Source organism: Accipiter gentilis, chromosome 21 (genome assembly GCF_929443795.1).
Source record: "Accipiter gentilis chromosome 21, bAccGen1.1, whole genome shotgun sequence".
Lineage (NCBI taxonomy): Eukaryota > Metazoa > Chordata > Aves > Accipitriformes > Accipitridae > Astur > Astur gentilis.
In genome coordinates, this window is record NC_064900.1 from 7054061 (window position 1) to 7081477 (window position 27417).

The window sequence follows — 27417 nt, forward strand, 5'->3', positions numbered from 1 at the left end:
CCAAACTTTGCCACATAAATCTAAGGAAAAATCCCATTGTGGGGGACTCCTCAAATGCTAAATATTTTTTAACTGGATCAGGATTTTCGTCTATTAAATATAAATTCTGTCTTTTTTTCTGAAAGTTAGTGGCACAGGAGTTGATCATATTGCAGCACAGAAGTTATCTCAATAATATGGAATATTTCCAAACCTCCGAAATTTATGGCTGACCTTTCTTTCACTGGAAAAATCAAGAGTAGTGCAGAGTAAAAGCCTAAAGCTGACAACCCATAACCTTCCTTAATCACCTACAGATGAGGTTCATCAATGCTGTACAGTTCACTAAGGTGTTTAAGATTGATCCTGGGAGAAGTGAATAGGTATGAATAAAGGGTGTTTCAAATTTCATATGTATCCTGTTCTTCATCTCAGTCGAGGTACTACTAGTATTCATTCTCTGTGGTGAGATAACCCAGGCTCCAGTAGAGCACTTTTTCTAAGGCGGCAGTTAGTCTTTACGTGAAGGGAACAAGGCATGGGAATCATCACTTCCTACAGTAGTTTGTTCCAATGCTTAGTCATGCTCACTGTTAAAAATACATGCCTGATTTACAGTTTGAATTTGACTGGCTGTATATTGGTGGGTGTTGCACCATTTTCACTGTGTGAAAAAGTCCTTTACCACCTGCATTTTTCCCCTGTGCAGATATTTGCATGTGGTGATCAGATCACATTTTTAATCTCCCATATTTCCATTTAGTTGTTTGTTTATATGCTATTCTAGCTATCTAACCAAAGGATTAGTGCTTCCCAAAAGGGATTTCTGATATGCTTGAGGAAATGAATGTGTGCAAATCAAGATGACCTGTCAGTTTATTTTGCAGAAGGTGCTTCAAACCTTGAGGCAAAATTCCATTGAAATTAATGAATTTGTCCCCATTTAGCTTGAAAAGTTTGGCCTTTTCAGGACAAGATACATCACTGAATGGTCTTGGTCAATTTGATGGTGGTGAACCTAAAAAGAAAAGCTTTCTTTCCATTTCTAATCCCACCACTCAATCAGATTAGACAAAACTGCACTCAATACTGTTGGGAAACAGGCACATAGTACAATCATGTCCTGGTTGCAGCTATTAGCCACTAACATTAATGCAGTATCATACAGTACATACAACACTGTCTCAGTGCCCTGCTCTGCACACTGTGCCTCACTTTGTGCTCCACTCAGCCTCTCTTGTCTCTCCTTTCATCTCAACAACCCATCTTGTGAAATGGGATGCCATCTCTCTTTCTCTCATGTCTTCTCTGCTCCATCAGTGCAAAGGAGGGTGAAGACTCCTATATCCCAGCTGGTGGCACTTTCTAAGCAATGTAGGGGAACGGAGCTGTCATGTCAGTGGGTCACAGGAGTAGAGGGTAGCAGGAATAGGGTTTTGCCAAGGAGAGGGAGTCAGAGAGAAGGAGGGAGTCACAGCAACTTCTACACTAGTTGCTTTGGCTGTGGAAATAAGTGCCCTAGGAAAATGTCCTGCAGCCCTCATACCCCACTTGTGAGAACAGATCACTTGGACAATGGGGGAGGATTAGTGAGGCTGGAAGAAAGATGTCTGCCTCCATATCCTGTCCTCTGAAGTTCCACTTACCTCAGTCCAAAAGTTTTAATACAATGTTGATTTAGCATGGATTCCTGATGGCTTTTTGTTTTATGAAAAAAGGACTAATTTCAACCCTCCATGACTGCTGTGTTCCTGATGGATGAATGTCATGGTGGATCTCAATGTAATTTATACAGTTTAAGAATGATCTTGAGCTGTGAGATTCCTGTGGATGTCTCTGTGGTAAGCTGAACTTCACAGAGAAGACAGGCTATGCTAATCAACCAGAAGAACTGAGAGAGGTTTCCTCTCTACTGTCCAAAAGTAAGAAAGATGCTGAAAATGAATAATTTTAAATGGCCAACTTGAGGTTTTGCTAATTCTCTGTGGAAGCATAGCTGTCTTTGGGAAGCCTTTTTGATGCAGGTGCAGAAAGTGACAATGAACCTAGCATATATTTTTAATCAATATTGTGATGTTCCTGCACATAAGCGGTCCATGATTGACTGAAATGATCTGTAGGCAGTAAAAAGAGCAAAACACACACCCACACATACAAGGTTCATTACTGCATCCCTTGACCACATTTTGGAAAGACTGTAGCTTTTTAAAGTTACAGGAAACATTCAGACCTGCCAACACTTTCAGTTCCATATCTTTCTCCAAGTGTAGTGGATAACGTATTTTGCACAGAAATCCCTTCTAAACTGCAGTCTTTCATTTCAGAGTGGCCTTAAAAATCTGGTCATATATTAGCAAATCCCATGACCATCATATATTTCAGACTTGAATCATATGCTTCTCTTTACTTCCTTCTGTTTTTTCTTCAGGTGATGTTAAATGCAGTCAGAATAAAAAGGGAGAGAAACCAGAGTTTTTAGAAGAAAGGAAGAAAGATTAGTATTCAAGCTTGGGTAGCTAATTATTATTATGACTACAAATTAGTTTCTGTTTCCCTTGATCCTCACAATGCAAGAACAGCAGGATGCTTCACCTCGCCTCATACCAACTTCAGGGCAAGAAAAGGAAGCAACTTTTCCTTCACTGCATAAATGGGCTGGGTACATCCTTATCACCAGTATTACTAAAATAAGAAAACAAGCAAGACTCCATAAAACATTAGATAATCATGAACTGTGGCAACATTAGAAATTAGAACAATGCAGGCGCAGTACTGAAACAGATTTTAAGCTTTATATACTGTCATTTAAACCAATACTTATCTCCTGAATACTAGAAAATGTCTTGCACCTTTCTGTGAATGATCTGGTGCTGGACTTCAATTTCTTCACTAGAAATGTCCATTCTATTAGAATAATCTTCTTTCAGCCTTACTGCTGTTTACTAAGCAAAATAAGACAAAAATTACTGTCCAAAGCCCAAATCAGGCAGAATAATCTGCTTCTGCTTACATGTGTGGCATCTGTTGCAGAAAATGAAATAAATGCCTCTACACCCTGCAAATGTCTCCATACACCAGCTTTGTGCCACTAACCTCCATTGATTTATGTCAGGGAAGAATTTCCCACAGATTTCTCATGTTTCCTTACTCCAGTTACTTAATAGAGTACATATCACATACAGCATTCTGTTCAGCCACACTGGGGATAATAGACACAGCACGACATGAAGGGTAGTGCAGAGGTTGGTCCCAACCTAGCTGAGCTAGCAGATTTCCAGGCCATATCATTAGAAGTGCTGCAAATGGTGTTCAAATGCAGAACTTCATCCTTCATATTCTTAGCTTACCCACCCTAGACTGGGAGATCGCTAGGGAGCATCTCCATTGGAAAAAAAATAGCCTCAGGCTTTGCTGTCAAGTGAAGTTATCCTGTTAATTCCTCAAGCCAAGGACTTCAGCATTTCAAGGAATCAGGAAAGTGAAACATCTTCTTCCTATTGTTCAAGCAGAGCCTTAACAATTACTTATTTCTGTGCGACCTCCTGACCAAAGAAAAGAGGGGCTGACCCCAATGCTTTGGACCTCCAGCACAGAAGGCAGCTAGGATTCATCTGGAGGTTCCTACTCCTTTCTTCTCACCAAACATCTGTCTCGGTTCATCCGGTCCTCTGAGTCACTTCCTCCCCTCTTTTCAGTCATCCGCCCTCAATGCACTTCTCCAAGTAAGCCCAGTCTTCTTTGCCCAATCTGGAGCAGGGTTCAAGGGAAGCCTTGCTGGGAGGTAGGCTAGAACATAACCACAACATAATCACAAGGTGAAGCTCCTAGGCATTGTGGCCTGTGCAGGAGTTTAGGGCGGATAAGCATCATGCATTTTAGTGATCTTAATGCTGATTTCAAGAGAGCCACAACATTTCATACTAGCAGGAACTGCGTGCCTCCTGCATATGTCAGTGACCCCAGAACTAGCTCCAAGTAAGCTGATATGTCATTGCATTGCACTGGGTGGAATCCTTCATCCCCAGCGGGTAGCAGTTAGTTGCACAAACAAGTTGGCTACGTGCAGTGCTGTGCTGACTTGACTGTACTGCTTCCATTTCTGAAGCTAGCTCAAAGCCAGCTCAGGGATCTTTGCACTGTCAGCAACTGCACAGCATGGACATGGCCCACAGAAGCTATTGAGACAGGAATCCAAGGAGTGATGGGAAGCAGAATGTCACACTAGGCTGCAGGGAAATGTTTAGTACATTTAGCCCCTACACCCAGCACCCCCAGAAGTACTTTGAAACATGAGTAATATTTTATTTACCTATGCATGTGTATAAAGGGTGCATAACAGCTCTGAATTCAATCCTCCGATTTCAGTCTTGCTATTAAATGCAAGCTTCCCTGGAGGGAGAGGGAGTCTGGGAATGTGGCTTCACCTCAGCCTTACTTACCCTCCAATAGGAGCTGTGTAAAAGAAACCATATTCTCATAAGGACTTTCAGGTGTGTGGGTGTTTCCAGGAATAAACAACACCCAACCACAGAACAACCAGGAAGAGGCTTTATAAGCATACTATGTCACTTTACTGCCACAAAGTTTATAAATTTTATCTCCATAGCCAGCCTACTGCATTGTGCCATTCTACTAGGGGACTTGCCATGTGGTGGGACCAATGGGCTAGGAAATGACCACTGCACACTCCCCTTCATGGCATGCCGAAAGCAAGAGCTGAAATTACAGAGTCTGCAATTGCAACCATTCAATCAAATTTTGGGCAGACCTGCCAATCATACTGCAGGTAGACTGGATGAACTCTGTTAGAGTTAAGAGCTGGAGTAGTTTGAGGAACAGCCAGTCAGAGTAAAGTGCATCAGCAAGGTAGATGTAGGAGAAGTTTTGCATCTGCCCACACAAGAAGTGATACTGTCCAATACTTTTGCTTTCTCTTTCACATACCCCCATATGCAAAATTAATATATTTTGTTACAGAGTATGCAAATAAAACTTATGAAATTCTTTTTCCTTCATTATAAACGTAACAAGTTCTAGGCTCTAAGACAGGTCATCAAAGGGCAGGAAATTCACTGACAAGTGCGAAACACACTGCTGTCTCTGAAAGAATTGAAGTGGGTTTAATGTCCTATACATTGGACTAGGCCATTGCATAATGTAATCCAGCCTTAATTTCACTTCCTTGCCAAATTGTCAGACAAACCCATTGTATTTCATTGCTGGGTGAACACTTACTCAGTGAGTAAAACATATCTGTCAGTACACAGAGAATCATGATAATTTTCCAGAACCATTCCCAGCTCCAGAGATAATTGGATTCACTCATTCATGTGCAGCCTGTTGAGTTATCTGTGTGGTCCCAAGGTTTGGGATTCTCAGCTGACATAGAAAGAGACAGCAAGGAGAATTCTCACATGCAGAAAGTCATGGTAGCTCCATGAGAAGTCAACAGAACTGGGCCAGCTTAAAAGTTCGTTCCAGCTGAGGTTCCAGCACTCTGATATTCATGTCATCATTGGAAATGAAGTTCATGGAAAGAATTTAATTTCTGTCTGCACCTTGATAAATAAAATCCAGCTTTACAGCTCCTGCACTTCTTGTTGAATGAGTTATTAGCATGGAATCTGCTGTCAGCAAGGACTTTAAGGCTGAGTAAAACCACTTCAAACAGAACAGATCACAGACTCTGCCTTTGTCAAATAATATCTGATGACATTATGATAATTAACGTAAAATGGGTCTGCAATAACCCACACTGAAAACCACAGGCAGAGCCCAGATCTGTTCTCAAAGAAGACAGGGAAAGTTCAGTCTCCAGGAAGGCTGTGATGGCTCTGCATAGCACCTTAAACAAACAATGCTTGAGTTTTCTCTGCTGCTGTGTGGAAATGTGCACTTACTGAAAGTGTATCTCTAATGGCACCTTGTTTGCAACATCTTCATCCTCAGTCACCTCTCAGGCTTCAGCTGTAGCTATCACAATCAGTTTATCCCTCTCCTTCTCCTCCTTTCCATGAAACGCATACTACATTTCTGACTGATGCAGCCAGCAAACCCTGACAAGTTTCCTTCCTTGTCTTGGTTTAACCCCAGCCTGCAACTAAGCACCACATGGCCACCTGCTCACTCCTCCCTGGTGGGATGCGGGAGAGAATCAGAAGAGTAAAAGTGAGAAAACTCGTGGGTTGAGATGAAGCTACCCCAACTGAAAAAGAGACATTAGCAGCATATGAGGGGTTCCAGCCACTTCAGAAATTGTTGGTAGAGAAGCCTATCTCCTCTTGGCACCGCAATTGCCCATGCTACACTGGATGTTCAAAGACATCCCCTCTACACATCACACAACAAGCGCTACATGAGGTAAGTAGGTAGTATTGATCATGCAGCAGGCTCAACTGGGGAAACCCAACCACCCAGGAATCCTGGAAGAGATCGTGGACTGGCCAGAAGGCAGAGATTTTGGAGCATTGCCTGAGAACGTGGCTCGTGCCCAAGAGGCACAACCATATAATGAGTTATCAGAAGATGAAAGGCATTATGCTGTTTACCGATGGATCCTGTTGTATTGTAGAAAACCATCGAAAGTGGAAAGCTGCTGTGTGGAGTCCCACACGACAAGTTATGGGAGCCACTGAAGAAGAAGGTGAGCCAAGTCAGTTTGCAGAAGTGAAAGCCATCCAACTGGCCCTAGAGATTGCTGAACAAGAAAAGTGGCCAGTACTCTATCTCTATACTGACTCATGGATGGTGGCTAACGCCTGCTAGAGGTGGCTACAGCAGTGGAAGACCAATTGGCAGCACAGAGGTAAACCCATCTGGGCTGCTGCATTGTGGCAAGACACTGCTGCCCGGGTAGAAAACATCTCTCTAAAGGTACATCATGTAGGTGCTCATATGCCCAAAAGCCGCACCACTGAAGAACATTGAAACAATGAACAGGTAGACAAGGCTGCCAAAATTGAAGTAGTTCAGGTGGATCTGGACTGGGAGCGTAAGGGTGAGCTATTTGTAGCTCAATGGGCCTATGAAACATTGGGGCATCTAGGGAGAGACGAAACATACAGATGGGCTTGTGATTGAGGGGTGGTCCTGACCATGGAGGCCATCGCACAGGTCACTCATGAATGTGAAATATGTACCACAAGCAAGCAAGCCACATGAGTAAAGTCTCCCTGAAACAGAGGGCAGTGGCTGGGTTTTCGATACTGCAAGGCCTGGCGAATTGACTATAACCACTGCCATGAACATACCAAGGCAATCGCTACATACTGTGGTGGAAGCAACTACTGGTTGGCTAGAAACATACCTATAACCCATGCCACTGCCTGAAAGACCATCTTGTTTTGCCCATGATGGTAACTGTTCAGTGATCTACCTGTCCTTATCTCGACCCACAAGCCTTCCATGGTATTTTTCTCCCCCTGTCCAGTTGAAGGGGGAGAGTGATAGAGCGGTTTGGTGGGCACCTGGCAGCCAGCCCAGGTCAACCTACCACACCTTCCCATACGAACCCCTCTCTTGTTCTTAGAAACCCAGGCTTCAACCAGAAAGTTGCTCCCAAAGCATCTTAATGACATCTTAAATAATATTTGCCTACCAAAAGAATCTAGCTGTCTAACTTCTGGTTCCAAATTAATTCCTACAGGAATGGCAGAGACTTTTCATTATGACAGCTTAAATTAGGACTTTTCTTATTTAGAAGACAGTTTGCTGTCTTCCAAAATCTCTATCCCATTGCATCTTTTCATTTTTTCAAGTTCACGCAGCAATCATCTATCCAATAAGCCCCATGTCTGCACATTTACACTGCCTTAGTTTCCTCTTGTCTTTGCATCAAATTTGAGCACTCTTTCTTTCACATTTGAAGCCTCATACTGCTTACATGTTGCCTACTTCTCTCTCCAGCATTGTATCTTAATCTCTGCTTACATACACCTCTTCTTCCTCTCCATGCCCTTGTCTAAACAAGCATTACTAATTCCTAGATCAACAGTAAATACTCAGAAAATAAACCAGAGTGTTACTGTGAACAGCATATTGAAAACCTCAGAACAGTGCGGAGGAGTGTAAAAATGTTAAACTGAATTTAAAAAATCAAGCGGGGAAAAATATACAGAATACCCTCCCACACAAAACTGTAGTCAATAAGATGATCCTGGGACGAAGATGAGCCAGCTGAATTTCTGTCTTACCCAATTTTCTTTATATGATCATTACCAGTCTTTTTTAAATTATTTAGATAGGACCTTAATTCACACTCCTCTGTTCCAGTGAACATCAATGCAGATCATTTTTGAACACCACTCTGATCAAACAAAATTACCAGAGCATCAGACTACAGTCATCAGTACAGCTTGTCGATGTTCAAACGTGGTGTGCAGTCCTAGCTCCTGAGCAGTTCAATTTCCTGCCAACTTTGATCTGTTTTCTGTCTTTACCTCTTATGTCTCTGTCCTCAGCGGTAATTATTCTGACTTGTAGCTTTCAACAGCTGAGGCCTTTTCTCTACTGCTGGCTCACAGAACTGTGCTGGGCAAGTGCTGTGGCTTAAGAAAGGAAAAGAAACCTTGGGGAAACAGGTACAGTATTATTTAAAAAAAACCCCACATAACAGTATTCTGAAAAAAACAAACAGTTTTTCAGTGAAAGATGTGGGCCAGCTTCAATTTCTGTATTATTTCTGTTGAAAAGTATGTAAAATAGGCTTTTTTTTCCCCTCAAAACTCAGTTTCTCCCCCCAGGGTCTGGAAAGCCTTGCTGTTCAAGATGAGAACTATGCTGCTGGTAGCTAAGTAGCTACTGAAGGCAGAAATCATTAAAAATGTCACTTACAGAGAAGACTTGAGACTTCTTTTTTTTTTTTGAGGGAGACATGAGGAGGAATTTTCTTGGAGGCAGTGACAAAGAAGTAGCAGCAGCAGCAGTAGTAGTAGTAGTAGCAGCAGTGACAAATATGAAGAATAAATTTCTCTCTAGCTTCCCAAGACTAAGATTTCCTTTTTGATATTAAACTCAGTCTTGAACAATCTCCTCTGCTTTTACCCCCTCTGAGCTCTGCTGCAAGGTTTATCTTCACTCATCAGCCTCCTGAGGAGAGCCAATGAACGGAAGGCAAAGTTGTTCAATCTGTTTCCTCAGCGTTCGCCTAGGCTCTCAGCACAGGAAGCCTAGTGCTCTGAAAAGTCAGAAGGAGGAACCTCTCCAGCTTTGAGGAGCCAGTTGATCAGGAGCACACACAGCTAGAGGAGAGGAGTGGGAAAGGGGGAGAGAAACACTGACATTGGCTGCTGAGGATGCACTGGCAGGCAAGAAATACTCCCCATGACCACAGCTAGGCTGGCGGCGGGATGGGTGAAGTGACGGAGCTGCCTGAACCATGAAAGCAGGAGCCGACATGAAGATTGCTGGGAAGACTGTGTGTGTTTTTGTGCTGCTCACCATCACCAAGGTCATGAGAACAGTAGGTGAGTCTAACTGGGACCAACAATCAGCCGTCGGGATGGAAGAAAGTGAAATGTGCACAGATATTTTCTTTCCATAAAAGCTATTCATCCTGCTTTGACTTTCTTTAATTGCTAAAAATTACGGACCACAACTAAAACATGCTTCCCCAATATCCACTCCTGCTCTTTTCTTAGTGGTCACAAGGCTGCCAGGCATTATGCCTGTGACTTCTATCTAGGCAATTATTTAGTGACCCTTAGCTGGGAATGTACCAGTTGTCACAGATAGCCTTTTTACCGAGTCCTCTAAATCCACATCACCTGAGAAACTGATCCATTTGACATATTAAAAATATGCCTGGGAAAGTGTTTGTGAACTTGAAGCTTTTGGCCATGTGGTTTCTGCTGAAGAGAGGCTGCAGATACTCTGAAATGGGGCAGGGATCTCTTATGTCTTTCTGAGGAGTGGTGGAAGATCACTGATGTGCTGACAGTAGGAAGCAGTTTCTGGAATTTCTTTCTGAGGCTAATGGGCATGGTCAGTATCAAGAGTGGGAAAGGCTTTTGTGCCAAAGACAGTGGCACTCCTAAGGCTTTCTCACACCAACTTTTAGTGTAGTTGACTTAGTTTTCATATAGTTTAGCTACAGCAGTTAATGTCTCCCACATACCGTTCATTTGCATTTCTAGAGCTTGTGCTCTTCCAGACACCATGCAGCAGTCAGGGGACTTGGTAATGGAACTAGGGATTTCAGCAGTAGTTCCAGACACCTAAACTGTCTATGTATAGAGGGACAAGGCAGATAGGTCTGTGAGATACAAATTAAACTAGGGACATCTCTGAATAATAGGTAATGTGCATGTGTCCATTCTTATTATGGGCAGGTAGAACTACACTGCATGGGCATGAGTTATTCCATTCCACTTGGCCAGAAAATAAAAGTGGCTCCTTGATGCCATTTAGCCAAGCAAAATGTATGCAGTCATTGTTGGCAGTGAGGGAACACCCGTCTGTGATGTGTTTGGCTGATCAAATGAGGGACCTAAAATGGTTACCTCAGTGCTACACACTGGAAAAAATTGAAATACTTCACAAACATTATTAAACCTTGCATTGGTAACCTCACAACAGGCACATTGGAGGTAAAAAGCCTGTCCCTATTCTGTAGGTTAAGAACTATCTCAGAAGAATACTGAGGAACTTGCTCAGAGTCATATAGACAGATTATGGTAGCATCAGAGATGGTCTACATTTTTGAATACAGCTGCTCTCAAAAAGTAAAAGAGTATGGACACATCACAAAATGTTGAAGAAAATGGGGGAGACAAAGGGGAATCCTACTGGCAAAAATTCTTTTTAAAAATGGACTTTGCTGGAAATAGTAAAAAAAATCCAATGCCAAAAAGTTCTTTTTGTTCACCCAAAAGGTAACTGGATTTCAACTTCTTGGTGTCTTGGTGAACCAATGATATTCCCCTTCAAATAACATAGAAAAAGATGTTCAGTTAAAATCTAATTTCGTGCTTGAACCTTGCTCTCCCACCCCAAATAAAAAGCAGCCCACGCTTGATGGGAAGTTTTCAGCTAACACTGTTCTTAAACTTGTTTCCTTCAATATTAGGGTGGCTGTTCTGAGCAAGATGTAGTGACAAGGTTTTTTTCTTCAGAGCTCACAGGCTAAATGTGTCAAGCTGATCCAATGTGTGTATTCTACCCAGAGAATTTGTGTTGTATGAAGGTCAGAAGGAACTATGTCTCCCCTTCTGAAGACTGGAGTAAGCTACTCTGAATGAAATAAGGTCATGCAAAAACTGTTGTGTGTAACCAGTCTTTATCTGCATTAGCATTTTCCTTCACATTTCCTTAGCATGTTGTTTTGTGTGGTTTGGTTAGTGTTTACAACAGCAGAAGGGGCAGCTCAGAAGAAAGGCTGAGGTCACTTCATGGTTGTCATATCCAGATCTGCCCCCAAGTACAGTTGGATAATATACCATTGAAGCTGCTGGTGCATGATCTGTACTAACAATCCCTCTGTGACAATCCTCATAGTAGCAGTGGAAAAGACTCAAAATTTAAATCTTTTCAGTAACACTTTGAAGACTTTTCTAGTTTAACTAAGCAGGCAGGACACCTCAGGTGGTTGTGTACATACTCCAAAGGAAAGGGGACAACGGAGGGAAAGATCTTCCAGGAGATGTTCATGCAGCAAATCTCTTTTTATTGGATTAATATTTGCAATGTTGGACTGTAAAAGTCCTGCATCTGCAGTTGTATCCTGTGACAATAAATATGACCAAGTGCTTCAGAGGAAGCTGCAAGAAATCCATTGTCAGTAATGAGATGTGATTCTCTATGGTTGTTCAGTTTTATCAATGGTAAAAAATTGAACTCAGTGGCATTGCATCAGTGCTGGTATTAGAGTGTATGAAGTGAATAAAAGTGAAGTAGATTTACAGAGCAACCTGGCTAGAGTTCAAGTTTACCTGCATACATAACTTTCTTGAATGCTACTGCTTTCATTTAGTTTCTTTCTGCAATACAACTTGTAAATTCTCTTTCACTAGTGTACTAGTGGTTTTTATTGCCTTAGTTTCTCTGTCCTAGTGTGTTTCACTGCTCCTGTCTCTATTGCCTCCTAGTCTAGTTTACCATGGACTCTTGCTCCAGATACAAAAAATCATAGCCTAAAAAACTATTCTGCTAAACTTAGATTTGTCTCCATTTCACTATTTTTTTGCTGCTCCTTTGGGTCTATGTGCTGGAATCATTCTCACGTCTTTCACCCTAAAAGCACCTGAATCCAAACAGCCTGTTTTTCTAACCTGAATGCTTAAAACAGAATTCTGTACTATTAAGGAAAAATTTTCTCAGAAGACATCTAAGTTTCCCTAGTACAATCTTCAAAGCATGTCCTTGTGATATTAATGTTTTACTTTGCTGTGGTCCAAACACAATGTCTGAATGTGTCTAATTGCAAAACCATGGAAACAAGGAAAGTTGACCACATACTCCGTGACTACAAAGCAGGTTTTCTTTAATCGGGAACGCGCTTGTAGAAGTACATGCTACTTAAAACTCACAGCTGATATATTTTGTATTTAGAGGTACAATCATTCATAAGAACGAAGTGTAGGGAATGTTCTTATGCTACCTTATCTTTGTATTGAGTAAGAAAATGCTAGGAAGAAAAGTACTATGCTAAAGCTAAGCACTAAAGTATGACTGAAATTTTAACCATCTAAAAGTGAGGTCATAAGCATGTTTTCACAGCAGTCCCTTATCTGCTCTCTGCAAAGTACGAAAAAGAGGGCACACAATCTACTGTTAGCAGTCAATGATCTATTTTGGTTTAGAATAGCAGGAAAATGCCACTTAAGCATAAATAAACAGTGCAACTTATTTAATTCTTCTTCTCATGAAGAGAGTAAAAGGCCAAGTTCAGCATGCAAAACAAAATATAAAATGTTCTGTATCTGTTTCTATACTGAGAAGTGGGGGACCTTTGCACTTTGTAACCCATGATATCACAGTGCTACTCTAAAAGAAATATTACCCAAGGCACTTTGGCATCCAGTGTAAATCCCTTTCCCCCTCAACCATTCCAGCTCACATTCTGCAAGGACAAAGATCTACTTACTTTGCACACAGAATTTGCTATACCAAGTGTAAAGTTTACAGCCAGACTGATATGATATGTGACAGCTTGTTAAGTTCAGTGATGATTTATTATCAGTTGAGGATTTGGCCAACAGTGTTTGTTCTGCAAGCTGGATGACTCTAACACATCATTTAAACACCAACTAATTCCTTCATTACAGAATTGTACCCATCCTGCTTTCTACAAAGTCATGTTTCTATCAAGACATAGCCCATTTACGTGAGGGTAGAAACAAAACCTCAGAAAGGACCCCTACATCACTGCAAAGAATCGCCCTTTTTTTGCAGGCGTTGTATCATGCAACGCTTCTCATAAACAATCTGAGCACCAAAAAAAGCACACACCTTATTGAAAGGCTGGTTTTAATCCTGATGGAGGCAATATTCTCTATTCTGATTTCCAGCCTAAATTTGTTGTACTACCTTTTTTTATTTTTACTACATTTTGAGCTGCTGAATTTCAGCACATATCTACCATTCTACTCATCAAGGTTACCCGGTTCTTTTTGTGTGACATTTCCATTCTTTATATTAATGCTATACTCTTCTGGCTTTCAACAAATTTCCTCACAAACTCCTAATACAAATGCCAATGCCATTACTAAAATCATTAAACAGAATTACCGTAAAAATCATCTGCTGAGAAACATTAGCAAGCTACCTTCAAGCTGACACCTCCTTTTAACACTGCCTTTTGCTTTCTCTCCTTAATTCAGTTCTTTATCCATCATGTTTCCCTCCAGTTGCCCTTCTATTCTTCAGCTTAATTTATGATTTTCAGGGGGACACTGTTTCAAACTGCATCTCTAACTAGCTGAGCTGTAACATCTTTACTTTGCCTTCAAAATCAGCTGTCTCGAATGACTGTGTGAAAGGATACTGGAGAAAGCTAAAGAGACTGAAAAGATCATAGTAAAACTAAAAACTAGGAACTGGGAACTGCAATGGTATATTCCACCTTGAGTGGGAATACTGAAACCTTGGGTTCATTATTAAGTTCTGTCAGTGTGCTCACCTCTCTGCAACAGATGAAGTCATATTCAACTTTGCAATCTAAAAAAAATCCAGCCATGCTGCAGGCACTTCATCCTGGAAAACCAGAGTTTACAATGACAAAGTGTATTTTTTCTGGCTGTGTTTTAAGGTTGCTATTTCAGCCTGTGTGAGACAGCAGGAAAGACATTTTTACTGCAAATGACATAGTCATGGTGGCAGAAAAGAAATGTGTTTAAAGGAGAACAAAAGAAGAACTTGAGTATGATGAAGAAAGGAATTTCTGAGGACAGGAAAAAAGCCTACATAGAATGAAATGGGAATAGGAGATATTTTCAAGAAATAATGACGAGTATGGATAAAAGAGTGTGAATGGGAAACTAACAATAAAGGTATGTCTCTTATTGTGTTCTTTTAAAGATATGTCCACGCTGATAAAGCTGTCATCCCAACTTCAAGAAACAGTCACATGAGCTCAGGCCAGCTAGTTCATGTATTTCTATAATGAAAATCAGAGTAGTCTAACTGCTTACTACTTACTCAACACACAGGGTTGGTTTTCAGCCTACACTCTATCCTGTGCTGTTGTGGCTACGTTTTCAGAGTCACAAAGCCACCATCTATAAAATTATGTCAGTACTTTAGCAATCCCTACCGTAGTACAAAGCACTTCTATTTGTTTATCTTTCACTTCATTGCAGACAAGCCTTGCTAAGTGTCACAGGCACTCTGTGGCAGTAGAAGGGGAGAACAGATGCAGAGCTCAGCCTGTTGTATGTGGCCTCTTCCAAGCGTCCGGTACGGCCTTTTTGATTACGACTTGGTATGACTCATATAATATATTCATTCCAAGATACAGTTAGTCATTTACTTGTGGTATGTTCATTGTTTCAGTTCATTACACCTCTAAGTTTAATACATCACAATCTGCAGTGTGTTGGCGGGGGAGGTGTGCCAAAACGCTGTGGTAGATTGTTACTGTAAGAAATAAAGACACGATAGGATTATATCTGAGAAAGTAAAGCAGTCCCTTTACAGTGTGAAAAACTCTATAACAACTAAATTTCTGAAGAGGCTGTCATGGAACCTGAGTCATTTGGGGGGCAAGAAAAACTACTACTGTGAGTTAAAACCTGCTATAAAGAATAACAGAGGCTGTAAATCTTTCCTATTTGAAAGCAATCACAAGCACTTTCAAGCTGTGTAGCTGTCTCTGATTTTGCAGTGATTCCCCTGAAAATTTTAGTGGCTTCACAATCAAATTTTCCTGTTTTTAAAATCTTTCTTTTTCCTTTTACTGTGAGAAAGACTCTGAGAAACAGGAGAAATGACTAAATAAGTGACGCTGTAAAGGAACTGGTGCAACTAGTTATCCATGAGAGCTGTCAGACACACTACATAAACCACTAAAAAAAAACAGAGCAAAGTCTTCCCCCCAGTCTTTTTCAATTACAGTAATCTTAGCATGACAACAGTAACCAGTGAACTCCTCAACTGAGTTTGTTTTTTCCTGAGAGAGGTTATGTCCATTTTCAAACATAAAAGTGGAATCTGTCAGTGCATTGGAATGTGCACTCAATGCACTCGTTTAGAGCTTGAGAACCTCCTCAGACATGGATTAAAATCTTCTTCAACAGTCAAGGAGAGACAGTGAGGGATGGCATAATATTATTGGTGTTATAATCAGATGAACTTCAGAGGCTGGAGTCAAATTGGAGGACCTCAGTGTAAAGGCCTCCTACCCTGCCCACCTGTTAAATGAGTCTCCAAGGTGAAACCTGCTCATGATGGATTTGCATCCACAACCCAAATAGGATGGTTCAGCCCAGATCTGTACAGAACTCCCAGAGCCTGACTCGCCGATTTTCTACATCAGTGTGACAGACCGCATGTAATCTTGGGCTCCTGAGCTCTGCTCCTTCTGGCTAACAGAAATTGCCATTTTCCAGGGTCCACTCATTTGTGAAGAATAAGACTGAAAATTTATTTACCATAAATGTGTAGATACACAATCCTTCATTTCATCTCTCTTGTGTGCAATGAAATAGTTAACACTACTGACATTTAATTATTGTCCGATGGTTATCACTTCACTGAGATGAGCTTGGTAGCTCACACCTTTTCAAATTTCTTGTTCTCTGCAGGCCCACAGAGACTGAGGCCTTTGCTGCACTGGTTATCCCCCTTTTCAGCTACAGCAAGCTGTCAGTTCAGCTCAGCTATAACACAGGATTTCACCTTGAGAGAAGTAGCAGTGCAACATACTGGCTTGTTACCGAGCCTTAGTTTGAATTGATAAATGCTGATGTGTATGGCATATAGACCCTAATGTACTGGTCATAAACCAATCAGCTATCACAGAGGAAACTTTAGCAACTGACTTTAGCCATTTTACAGTATGAAAGCACCATTCCAGAAAACAGTGGTGCAGTGACGGGTCTGAACTAAAACACTTGCAGCAGTGAACCTTTCCTCTTCAACAGAGTGGACTACTTTTGTCTGTTTAGCTCTCCTGCAGAGCAGACACACACCCTTTAGGTTTAGTGAAATTCCTGGAGGGAAGGGGAGATTGTGTCTTCCTTCAGAGCTGTGGAGTACATACCCAAGAGTGCAGGCTGGGGCAGGCAGCATAAGGAGGGCAAAGCAAGCAGATGGGGAGACCCTGGCAAAGGGCTTGGTTGGAGCAGACCCACAAGAAGTTATGGAAGTGATGGCAAAAGGAGCTCAGAAGAGATCATGTGGAATCTGTGCAGCCTGACAAGACACCGAAAGCTGGTGGAGTAGAAGAGAGGACTGGGGGAAAGAACCTGTTCTGTAGGGGCACAGAAAGCAGGGGAGATTTATTTTCAGGCTTTTTTTTTTTTTCATGAGTATAGCTAGTAATTCTGTGTTCCCTAAAGAGCTATCATTTTCTAGCATATTGGTTTATGTTCTAATAAAACCTACTTTTAAAGACTAGATGGCTTTTGGTATGCTTACTAGAAAGAGAAAGCAGGGCATGAGGTCCTATCAACATCTCCAAATTGAAGGAAATGCTATGGCTGACCAGGAAGGACAGGATAGGGATGAGGATATTTTCTATTTAAAGAACTGCCTTTGTGCTGGTGGATCCCATAGCTATTTACAGATTAATTCCTGATAATATACGTTTTGGACTGCTTTTAAATAAAGCTAAATCTGTGGTAAAAAACAGCAAGTATTGACATTTCTTTAGACTATATTTTAGATTGAAACAGAAAGAAAGGCAAATCCTCTTTTCATCAGAAACTGTTATGAAAATGGCTGACACTATTCTTTATGGTGTGGAAGCTTCTCATCAAGTATTACCCAGGCCCAGTCCTATTTCGCTTGCGAGTGACAAGATTTTAGCTCACACAGGTCAAAACCGTAAATTATCTGAATTTGGTACTATGCTATGTGGTAAAATGAAGCAGAGCTCTCTTTTTGCATATGCTTTCTTGGGAGAATTAGCAAGCATGCTGGAAGATTTCTGCACCATGTGATTGTGTTGAGTGAGCACCTATAGAAATGGAAGCACTATAACCATCCACATGGCTGACAAGCAGGGCTAATGAACAAAAGGCCAGCAGAAATATCAGCCTGGCTATGCTGGTTTTGGCACTCAGTGTAGAAGGTATCCACAGGACTCTGCCATCACAACATGCTTCCATGCCACACTGAACTGGAAGAGGATCAAAATAGGTGCAGGCTCTGCAGTTACGCCTTGGTCCCTTACCTTCTTTTTTCTTTCTCCGCCTTCAACACAAAGACAGTCAGACTTTTAGACAGTTCTTGGGAGAACGCTAACAGGCTAACACGGTATTATATAGGATAAAACCTCCTCGTAATATTATATGTCTGTTCTACAGAGACAAAAACATATTCCCTGTTCTACCTTAAGAGGAGGTCTTCAAAGTCATTTCAGAAATACAAATTAACCAAACCTTTCAGGATTTTTGGCATACGCATTCTTCTGTAAAAGAAGTCTAAAGATCATGTTTCTAGCAGCATGCATGAGAAAAGAAGCAAAGCAAGGAAGAAAGTATACAATTCATAGTTACGCTAATGCCACTTACCTGCACTCTAGCAAAGAAAGAGGACAGTAAAGTGAAAGTAGTTTAATTTTATTATGTTTATAAGGCCTCTTTACAATAGTAGCAAGGTGTATGTAAGGATACGACAAACAAGAAGATTTTTTACTAATTAATCTACCATCTGGGAAAAAAACTCCTGCCTTGCTAAAAGCCTTCTAAATTAACAAGAAGATACAGGGAAATTCAGAATCCTTCTACAAATTTATTGTAATTATACTTAAATACTAAAATTATACTTAAACGTGATTCAGCAGATTTTAAGCTGACTGATGTGGCTTATCATTTGAAGTGAATGGTACCTGATTCATTCAGGGGAGAATATGACAGAAAGGCATAGCAGAAAGCACCACTTTCACTCCCTCTTTCTGTACAGTCTTGAAGTACACAAGACATTATGTTGGGGAACTTGCACATTGCAATAGGCTGCTTAGGAGATGCAGAGTTGAAAGACAAGTAAAATGATACTGCTTTAATATGTAAATGAAAGTGTACACAGTTAAATATGCACATTGTCATTCCTGCTCAACATTTGCAAACATTATCCAAGGAAACCCCAGCCCCAACAGACAGGGTGGTTTGAATGCTTAGGTTTGCTTAGTCATTTCCAGATGAGGTCAGCCATACTGATGACATGAGCTCTGAGGCTCTAGGCAGTGTTAAACTGGGAGAGGAAACACTTTGTTCTCCAATTTTCAGAGACATTTATAGAACTTTCATCCAGAAACCATCATGAGACAAAAGGCTTTTTTCAGTTCCTCCCCTGGTAAAATCATCTGAGTTTAAACCCCCCACCACCACCACATTTTCTTGAAATGCCATTAAGCAGAAAGAATTTGTCATTTAAAAACATTTCCAGTGTAATAATGTATCACAGAACACTGCTGACAATTGAATTAAGGAAACAAGCATTTGTGGGGCTGGTGGGTAATTTGTGTATCAGAAAATGGTGTGAATAGATAGCGCCTTTCTTCTTCAGCTGTGCTTGGAAACATTAATTGATGAATCCTGGCAGTACTGAGCAGCAGGAAGTTAAGTATTATTTCCTTTATTTAATAAAAATGGGAAGTGGATGGCTTCAGTGAAATACTATCCCAACCTAATTTTCCTCTTCTACCAGAAGAAAAACCTTATTTGAATTACACTCTGATTTCCATGTTATACAGCTAGAGTAACTAATACATTACAGCACTGTATGGTGTAGTGTAGCGTGGGGCAATATTGCAGCTACACCTCCTATCAATCTGCAGGAGCTAGGCCTAGTTTTGGAAATGTCTTCACCCAAAGGATACTTAATCATCAAAATGAAAAGGCAAAAACCTTTACAGGAATCTTTAAGTAGTTAAAATGGAGTGAACTGTGTTTCTCTTGCAAGTTAGAAATCATTTCTCAAGAACACAGTTAAACAGCAGGAAAACTGGTTGAGCTGGAATGGTTTATTCACCTAGATTCCAGAAGATAATGAGATTTCAGGTGATATTAAGGTAAAACCAACTGTAGTTTTCTCAAAGAGGCTAATAGTAATGGTTTGCCTAATAATTTGATGTTGATGCTCATTAAGACCATTTCTTATAGTGTTGTGAATGGTCGGGAACTGGGCTTCACATTGTGCCAGCCAGCAGAGGTAAGAGAATTCCAGCTCTGTGGGGGAGATAGAGAAACACAACAAAGTCAAGTCTGGTACCTCTGAGGAAGACTTTGACAGAGGTTTGATTAATCACGCAAAACTTAGGTCTTCTAATTCTTTGCATATTCCAGCTGAACTTTCAATTGCCTCTCTAGTATATCTGCTTGAAAGGTTTGGGCAGGGTTTTAATGTATTTGGAATAATTTGGGAAAAACTCATTTGTCAGTACAAATCAGGTTTGTTAACTTTTGTTGTCCTTCCAGATTAATGCATGGTTTGAGAGTAGTACTCTGATTTTCTCCTCACACACAGCTCTCAGAATGCCACTAAAATCATTATTCAGCCCAAGGAAAGAGCAACTTGGGGTTCCACCAGAGACACAGAGCACTCAGAGATCAGTGGTTTACAGTCCAAAAGTGTAATGGTCACCTATTGAAAGAGGAAACGAGTGAGGTGGTAAATGGAGGCTGGCTTGGACTACAGCTATGGGTATTATTAACTCATTAATTGTGGCACCTAGGAGATTTTGAAAAAGACAGGTTATCCGTAACAGGTCGTCTTCAGGTGGATATTTATACATACACATACATTGTGGATTTGGGGGGTTGTTTGCTTTTAATTTCAGCAAGACCCAGAGGACACAAAAGTCCCATTCCCTCACCTACTCTTCACGCTGGTTTACAACCTGTGCCTCAGACTCTTGTTTTCTCTCAGTCTCAAAAGTGCCTCACAAAGGAGGGTGGGCTGCATATGTAAGTGTAGGCGACACTAATGCACATATAAGCAATTCATCTTGAAGAACAGTTACAGGTAACCTTTCTTTCATCTCTGAGTGCTTGCCCACATATACCTTTACTGTGAACAAAACCTGTCACAGAATACTTTATTAAGGAAAAGGTCCCAATTTGACTAGTTGAAACAAAGCAAAAGAACCAACTGTCGCAAAGGTGGCATCATGTTGAGAGACTTCAATGGTCAAAGCAATAGTGAAATGAATCTTGGGTTAGAAACTTCACCCCTTGCATGTGTCAGCTGAAGACACAGGCAGATGAGGGGTACCAAATCTGGTTAATATAAAGAGTGCAAACACGACTTACATTCAATATGTGCAAAAAAAATCGGCCCTGAAAGCTTGTGGAAAAAGAAAACCTGGGCAAATTAGTTTCTTGGCTAAGAAGAAATTCAGGGACACATAAAAACAAACAACCAAAAAAACCCCCAAAAAATGCAATCCTGAGGGTGTAACTTGTCTTGAACAAACACAGCACACAGAGGAGCCATAATAGTGGTCTGGCTCTCTGCCCTTCAATGGCCAATATGGTAACTTTCAAAAAGGACAAAAGGAATAGGTCCAAGTTTATCCATGCAGAAATCTAGCTTCAAGTACATAGTTCATGGATCATGAAAAGATAAAGAGAGGAGGTATTGTGCCTGACTCCAAGCAAGAGTCATCTTTTAAAACCCAAAAGAAAAGTCACTGTCATAGAAAGAAAGAAAGAAAGGAAAAAAAACCCAAACATGTTTCCAAGCAAATGCAAAACAGAATTCAAGAACAAGACATACTCACTATCAGAGAGTCAACACAGTTGATACATCAACTGAATAAAGTTTCTCTGCAATCTTAGCCTCGCAAGCAAGAGGCCCAGGGATTTGAGCATATTTTACACCTTCATAGCTGCATGCCTGGCATAAAGATGGGTAGGACTTACATTCATGTCCTGTAGGGACTACTGCAGTAAAAGAAGTACAATCACAGTGTGAATGCATATGTACACATTGTGTACACTCGTAGTGTGAACATATGTGTTCACAAAGATTCAGAAAATGAAAAGACACCCCTAAAACATAAGGCAAAAACCTGTCCTCCTCCACAAAGCTCCAGCATTGTTATTTGCATTGTGGTAATGTCTGAGAGGTGTAGACAAGGCCTTTGCCCATGGTGTTGGATTTTGTATGAATGCAGAAATAAAAGTTGTTAACTTTGTTGGTAGCAACAGTTCCAGAGAAAAGTCATTATCATGTGGCCAAACCCAACAGTCAAATTTCTATCATTTCAGCCGGTAAATGGTAACAGCCCTGTGAGCAACCCACTGGAGGATTTGCCAATAGAAGCACACTATTCAGATGATGCTTAAGACAATAGGCAGGAGTAGGGTCTTCCTCCAATATCTGTCTTATCCACTAAGATGAGCCCCAGTGGGAAATTTGTTGTGAGTATTGAGGGGGTAGGCTGTGACAGGCCACTGGCTCCATAATCCACAGCTGTAATACAAGAGGACAGGCAATTTGCAGATGAGCACAGACAGGGCCTCACGCTGGCGTGTAACAGTGCAGACGTTTCTCTGTGAAGCACAGACCAGAACTCCAGGGCTATGAGTGACATCCCTGGGCACCTTCTGACACATCCTTCTTCTTTCTCTCCTTCAGGGAACAACAGAGTGTCAGCGACAGTAGGAAACAGATGTGTGCTCACCTGCCCTTCCAAATCAAATATAACTATGGTAACATGGAAAATAAGCCCCAAGGTTGGAGGCCCCTGCACCTTGGGCTACAGGGCTGATCAGAACAAGACAGACAGAACAAACTGCAGTGACAGTATGAACTGGAAATTCAGACCAGATCGGGATCCTGCCCTTGAGATACGGCAAGTAGGAATAGACCATGAGGGAAACTACACCTGCGAAGTAGTAGGAACAGAAGGGAATTTCCACAAGACGTACCACCTGACCGTGCTAGGTAAGGGACTCCTTCCTCATTTTACAGTTCTCCAAAGGACCACATCTGGGCTTGGACATACAAAGCTCCTCGCCCCATGCACCGGAGGAAGTATGCAGAAAGAAGAGGAGCTTTCTTGCTGGGATAAACTGTCATGCATTTCATTGATAGTAGCTCCATTTCTCCCTTCTCTCTTCTCCTTATTTCCCCAAACTCTTCTCCCTGCTGCTGCCCCCTTTTCCACTGTCTAGTTAGAAACAACAGGTGTGAAGCAAATTCCAATATACCAACAGAGGATTCTGCATGTGCTTCTGGTTATCCTGTAGAATTAATCATTAATACCCTAATTTAAGAGAACTAAAGCATGTGAGAGTAACACTTCCAAGCGTTGAGATACTCTATCAAACATGGGATGTTCTTATCCAGACAGTAGGAATGGACCCATTTCCTCTTACGCTGGCATTCCAATACATTTTAAACCATGTGTGTGATGGCTGCTTAGGACAAAAGCCTAATTCAGCCCTGTATTTGGGATCATTCCCTACTGCCATCTCCAGGGAAATCTCCTCTAATGGTACACGGCTGTGGTAACTCACCTGAATGGGGGAGAGTTGTCCAAAAGGAAAAAAAGAGGCATGATCTTTGTCTCTTGTGTCTCTCGCCCATGCCGCTGTAACGGGACGGCACCCCCAACCTTATTCTCTTCTTTTCACTGTGTTCATTCTGGGTAGAGAACAAAAACATCCTATCCCAACGGTGGCCGACTAACTCCATGCATGTCCCCTTCCCGACGCTTTGCAGTGCCCCCGAGGCTGACCATGTACTGTGATGACCACGGGAACCCCGTGTGCAAGGCAGTGGCGGGGAAGCCGGCTGCCCAGATCTTGTGGGTCCTAGAGAGCAACTCCACGCCCAAGGAAGAAGGCCATGACAACGGGACAGTGACTGTTCTCAGCACGTTCACTGCATACAGCACCAACGTGACTAATACAACTTGCATTGTGTCCCACGAAGCTGGGAACCAGAGCATGACCATAGCCTGTCATCCCCCAGGTAAGCTTCCCTTTGTACATTCAGCATTCAAAATCCTGGTTAGCCTGCTGTGCACACTGGTGTTCCTTCTATGAAGGAAAATCTATAAAAGCTAGAGAAACCTTCAGTGAAGTCATATATAGACAAGAGTACCACCCCCAACTACCTTTGCCCAGAAACATCACCAGCTTGTTTGTGTTCTAGACACTATTTCCTAATGGTTTCTTCCCTAAGAGGGATAAACATAAGTGTGGTAGTATTCTTTTCATAGTGGAAACGTTGTTGGAAACAGAGACAAAGCAGCCATGATCTTAGCATTGAAATAATCACTTGGAAGCAGAACATCAGGAAAATTATTTTAGATGCAGATGTAAGTCTCTTGCTCAGAGCATGGTAAGAGAGAGAAAGAGAACTAACTCTTGTGTGGCCAGCAGAAAACAAATAAATCACTTAATTCTGAGTTGTGAATGTCTGACACTGTATGAAATTTGTTTTCTGGTTTTTGGTTTTTTTGTTGCCTTTGAGAACTACACATGAGTTGCAGTACTGAGATATGCTGAGTCCCTGAGGGGAGCTCAGGTATGGCTTAGTGAAAAAATATCATGAGTGTCCACTGTGGGATTTGTGGGATCTGCTTTTGTCTCTGACACAGACTCCGTTTGTGTTTCTCAGACAAGTTTCATTACTGACTTTCCCTTCTCCTGAAGGGGACTATATTTATTTTACTAGCATGCTGAAAATGTGTGTATGTGCTAAAGTAGCTTTAATCTTATACTGAAATAATAAAGAAACTGAGAAGTAAGAAGATATAACTAAGACTAACCCTTTGTCTTTAGACAACAATGGCTTTATCCTGCCTGTCTCCATCACTCTTTGTTTCCTGAGCATTATCATCTTCATGGCTGTCATTTACTATTTTAAGCTCCACAGTGAGAGGTATGTATGATAGCATGCTAAGGAAAGATTGTCTAGTGCTAGAAGAAATCTTTAAGTACTGTTTGTGTCTTGAAATCATATGATTCTGTCAGTCTGTGCTGCTATGAATAACTGAATTAACTACATCAAGTATTTCTATACTGCAGGCGCTGTGCATTGCACAGATCTTCACTGAATAATGCACCTGAGTAAAACACAAATGGGCAGAAGTTGGCAGAGGATCCTCATTGCATTGCCTGCTACACTAAAGGGGAGCTCTTCATTCTAATAGGAAACTGGCAGAGTTAAGCTGTTCTTCAGATACTGTGACAGTCTGACAGTGTCTCTCTTGTTTAGATCAGGGGGTTGGTTCTGCTGCCTAATAAGTTCTATCAAGTGCCAGAGGACCGACTGGTGCTATCCCGCTGTATCAACACAGGACACAGCAGACTGTATCTCTATTTATAAAAAAGCTCTGTGGGTGAAGCTGGACTCTAGCCCCTTTAGGATTTGCTGTGGCGAAAAAAAGCAATTCCAAGGAAAAACTACAGAAAAAATTTGTGCAGAGAAAGGCTGAATTAGCACCTGTACTGAAAATCTCAGCTATGTTCCCTTCTTCCCCTATTCCAAAACTGTTTTTCTCCCACAACTTCTCCCTCAGAGCTGACGAATTAGTTTAATACAATTTCACTAAACACAAATTGTACATCCTTCCAGAGGACTTTGATTTTAATCTTCTGCTTCCACTTTGTGCTTAAGCTCCAACAAACATGAGAAAAGACCTCCAAAAAAACTCAGGGTGCCATAATTTCAGGATCAAAAGTCAAGGAGAGAAAGACATGAGAAGGCTTTTTGTCTTTACTCTTGATGACATGAAAAAGAAATGTTTTATAAGCTTGTAAGCAGAGAAACCAGGCTGCGATCCAGCCAAACTTAGGATTATGGAAGGAATTTGCTTTAATACTTGTTTTCTTTTTCACAGACTGTGCCTCAAAACCAAACCTCCTGAAACTGCTCCTACACATTCCCCACAGGTAAGGAGAATTATGCAAATTAGACCATCACCAAATCAGGGATCGTCTGGTAGCCCTGAAAACAGAGTCAGTAAAGGGAAACCATTAGATTTTTACTCTCTGCTCTCAGCAGGTGCTACAGTGTCGTATATGTTTGCTCTTAGCTGTATCTCCGGACAAAACAAAGCCTATCATCACCATAATTTTGACTTGGAGCAAACATTAAAGGCATGTTCCAACAGCAAAGGCTCAGCAACTGCCATCCTTTATTTTAGCAAGGAGTGAGTCCCACCACGTCTCCCTGATGTACGCTGACCACAACTGGTGTACAAACACTACTCAGGAAGGGAGGCAATATCATCATTTGGGGAATATTAAGAAAGCTATTAGTAAGCAAGCATGTTACTTGCTCTTTCTAGAGAATTAGACCCTAATAAGCTTTTTTTCAGGCCAAAATAAGTGGGGTAGAAGGGGAAAAAAAGGAGGCAGGTGAACCAGTACCTCACCTTTACCCTCCAAATCTTTGACAGAAAAAGCAAGGCATGTTCTTTTGTAGGAAAAGCAATAGAGCGTTTTTTCTTGAGTTCAAGAGGAAGAAATATGGGAGCACTATTTCCCAGTTACATTCTTCAGTCCAGACAAAAGACTTGCAGAGTCTTGCCAAACTAAACTACTCCTTGTATTTACAGTTTTTGGTTTTGTTTTGCTAGGATGACACAATGGAAGTGGAACCTTATACTACTTATGTGCAGAAGGAAAACGTAATTTACAACTCAGTGTCTGATCTGACAGCAGAGCAGAATCTTCCACAAGGACTGTCACCAGCAACATGAATGGTTCAACAACACTGGGAAGGGAGAGAGACACTTTATAAAAGACTGGTTATAGAAAGAAATTTCTCAGAGGATTTCTTCAGATTCGGGGGCAACAAAGCTCACTAGGTCTGTTGAAACACCTGTGCTTGCTGATGAGTCTCTACAGTTCTTTTTTTCCCTGTTTTGCCTTCTTCATTGGGAAAGGAAACAGGTTTCCTGTTATTCCTTTGGAAAATGTGACTGACACCATGCCACAGTTTTTTCTGGAAAAGCTGTTGTGATCAGTCTTCCCTTTGCTGTTCTTGCCTTGGAGATCCTAGTTTTGTCAGTCAATTCTAGGCATTACTTTGATGCACTTGACACTATGTTGCACACATTTGGGAGATGGAAGGAGTGTTATGTGGGAACTAAATGGAACACTCTTCAATGAACAGCCACTTTTTTCTAATTCACAAATTACTAACATAGTGGCCTGAGTACTGATGATGACAGAATAGCTCAAATGGCGGAAGATATTGGTAGGGAAAACCATTAATTCCCTAGTTCTGAAAATGGAAATGAGTGATGAATTTAGAAGGTCATCCACTAAGAAAGAGACTTCACTAGCATGATTAGTTTACTTGTTGGGTTCATATTCAGTATTTCCACTAAATGTGTTCATTCTGTATTTCAGATTGTTGTTATGATTACTTTTCCATAAGATTCTCTGAAGATATGGTATTCCTCTCTTTCTTAAGAGTATTGGCATTAAGATACTGTAAAAGAATTATGTTACTCAAATGTGGTAGGCTACTTTTAACAGAAACAAACATCAAATATTTCACAAAATGAAACAAGTTCAAATCAAAATCTTTTTTTAACTGTGCAATAATATACAAAAAAAAGATAAAATGCTTGCTAATTCTAGTCATATTTATTTTAACTACCACAACTGAAAATTTTTTTCATTCATATGTCTACATGTTTTATTGATATTCTTTTAAATATACTTGTTAGTTCACTTTTTTGTATGTAAATTAGCTTATATATCTTAATGTGTCTCATGTTGAGGCAACTTCTTCTTACCTTCCCAAAACATCCGTTTCTCTATGTAATTTTAGAATGGAATGGATCAAAGCTGAATATCAATCAGCTAC

General features: G+C 41.0%; 1 protein-coding gene across 4 annotated transcripts in view; it reads left to right on the forward strand.

Annotated features, from left to right (window-relative positions):
* The window catches only part of CD200R1 (CD200 receptor 1), a 55632-nt gene extending 28679 nt beyond the window's left edge, over window positions 1–26953 (forward strand). Inside the window, exons 1-6 of one of the 4 annotated variants that reach the window (XM_049824554.1) lie at window positions 9138–9443; window positions 22219–22527; window positions 23308–23559; window positions 24375–24474; window positions 25436–25487; window positions 26177–26953. In XM_049824554.1, the coding sequence (XP_049680511.1) occupies window positions 9356–9443; window positions 22219–22527; window positions 23308–23559; window positions 24375–24474; window positions 25436–25487; window positions 26177–26299 (924 nt within the window). In that variant the 5' untranslated portion in view covers window positions 9138–9355 and the 3' untranslated portion in view covers window positions 26300–26953. Of the gene's footprint in view, window positions 1–9137; window positions 9444–22218; window positions 22528–23307; window positions 23560–24374; window positions 24475–25435; window positions 25488–26176 lie in introns of those variants that run through there. The other 3 variants (XM_049824552.1, XM_049824555.1, XM_049824553.1) reach the window with 3 other exon arrangements.
* The last annotated feature ends 464 nt before the right edge of the window (window positions 26954–27417 follow it).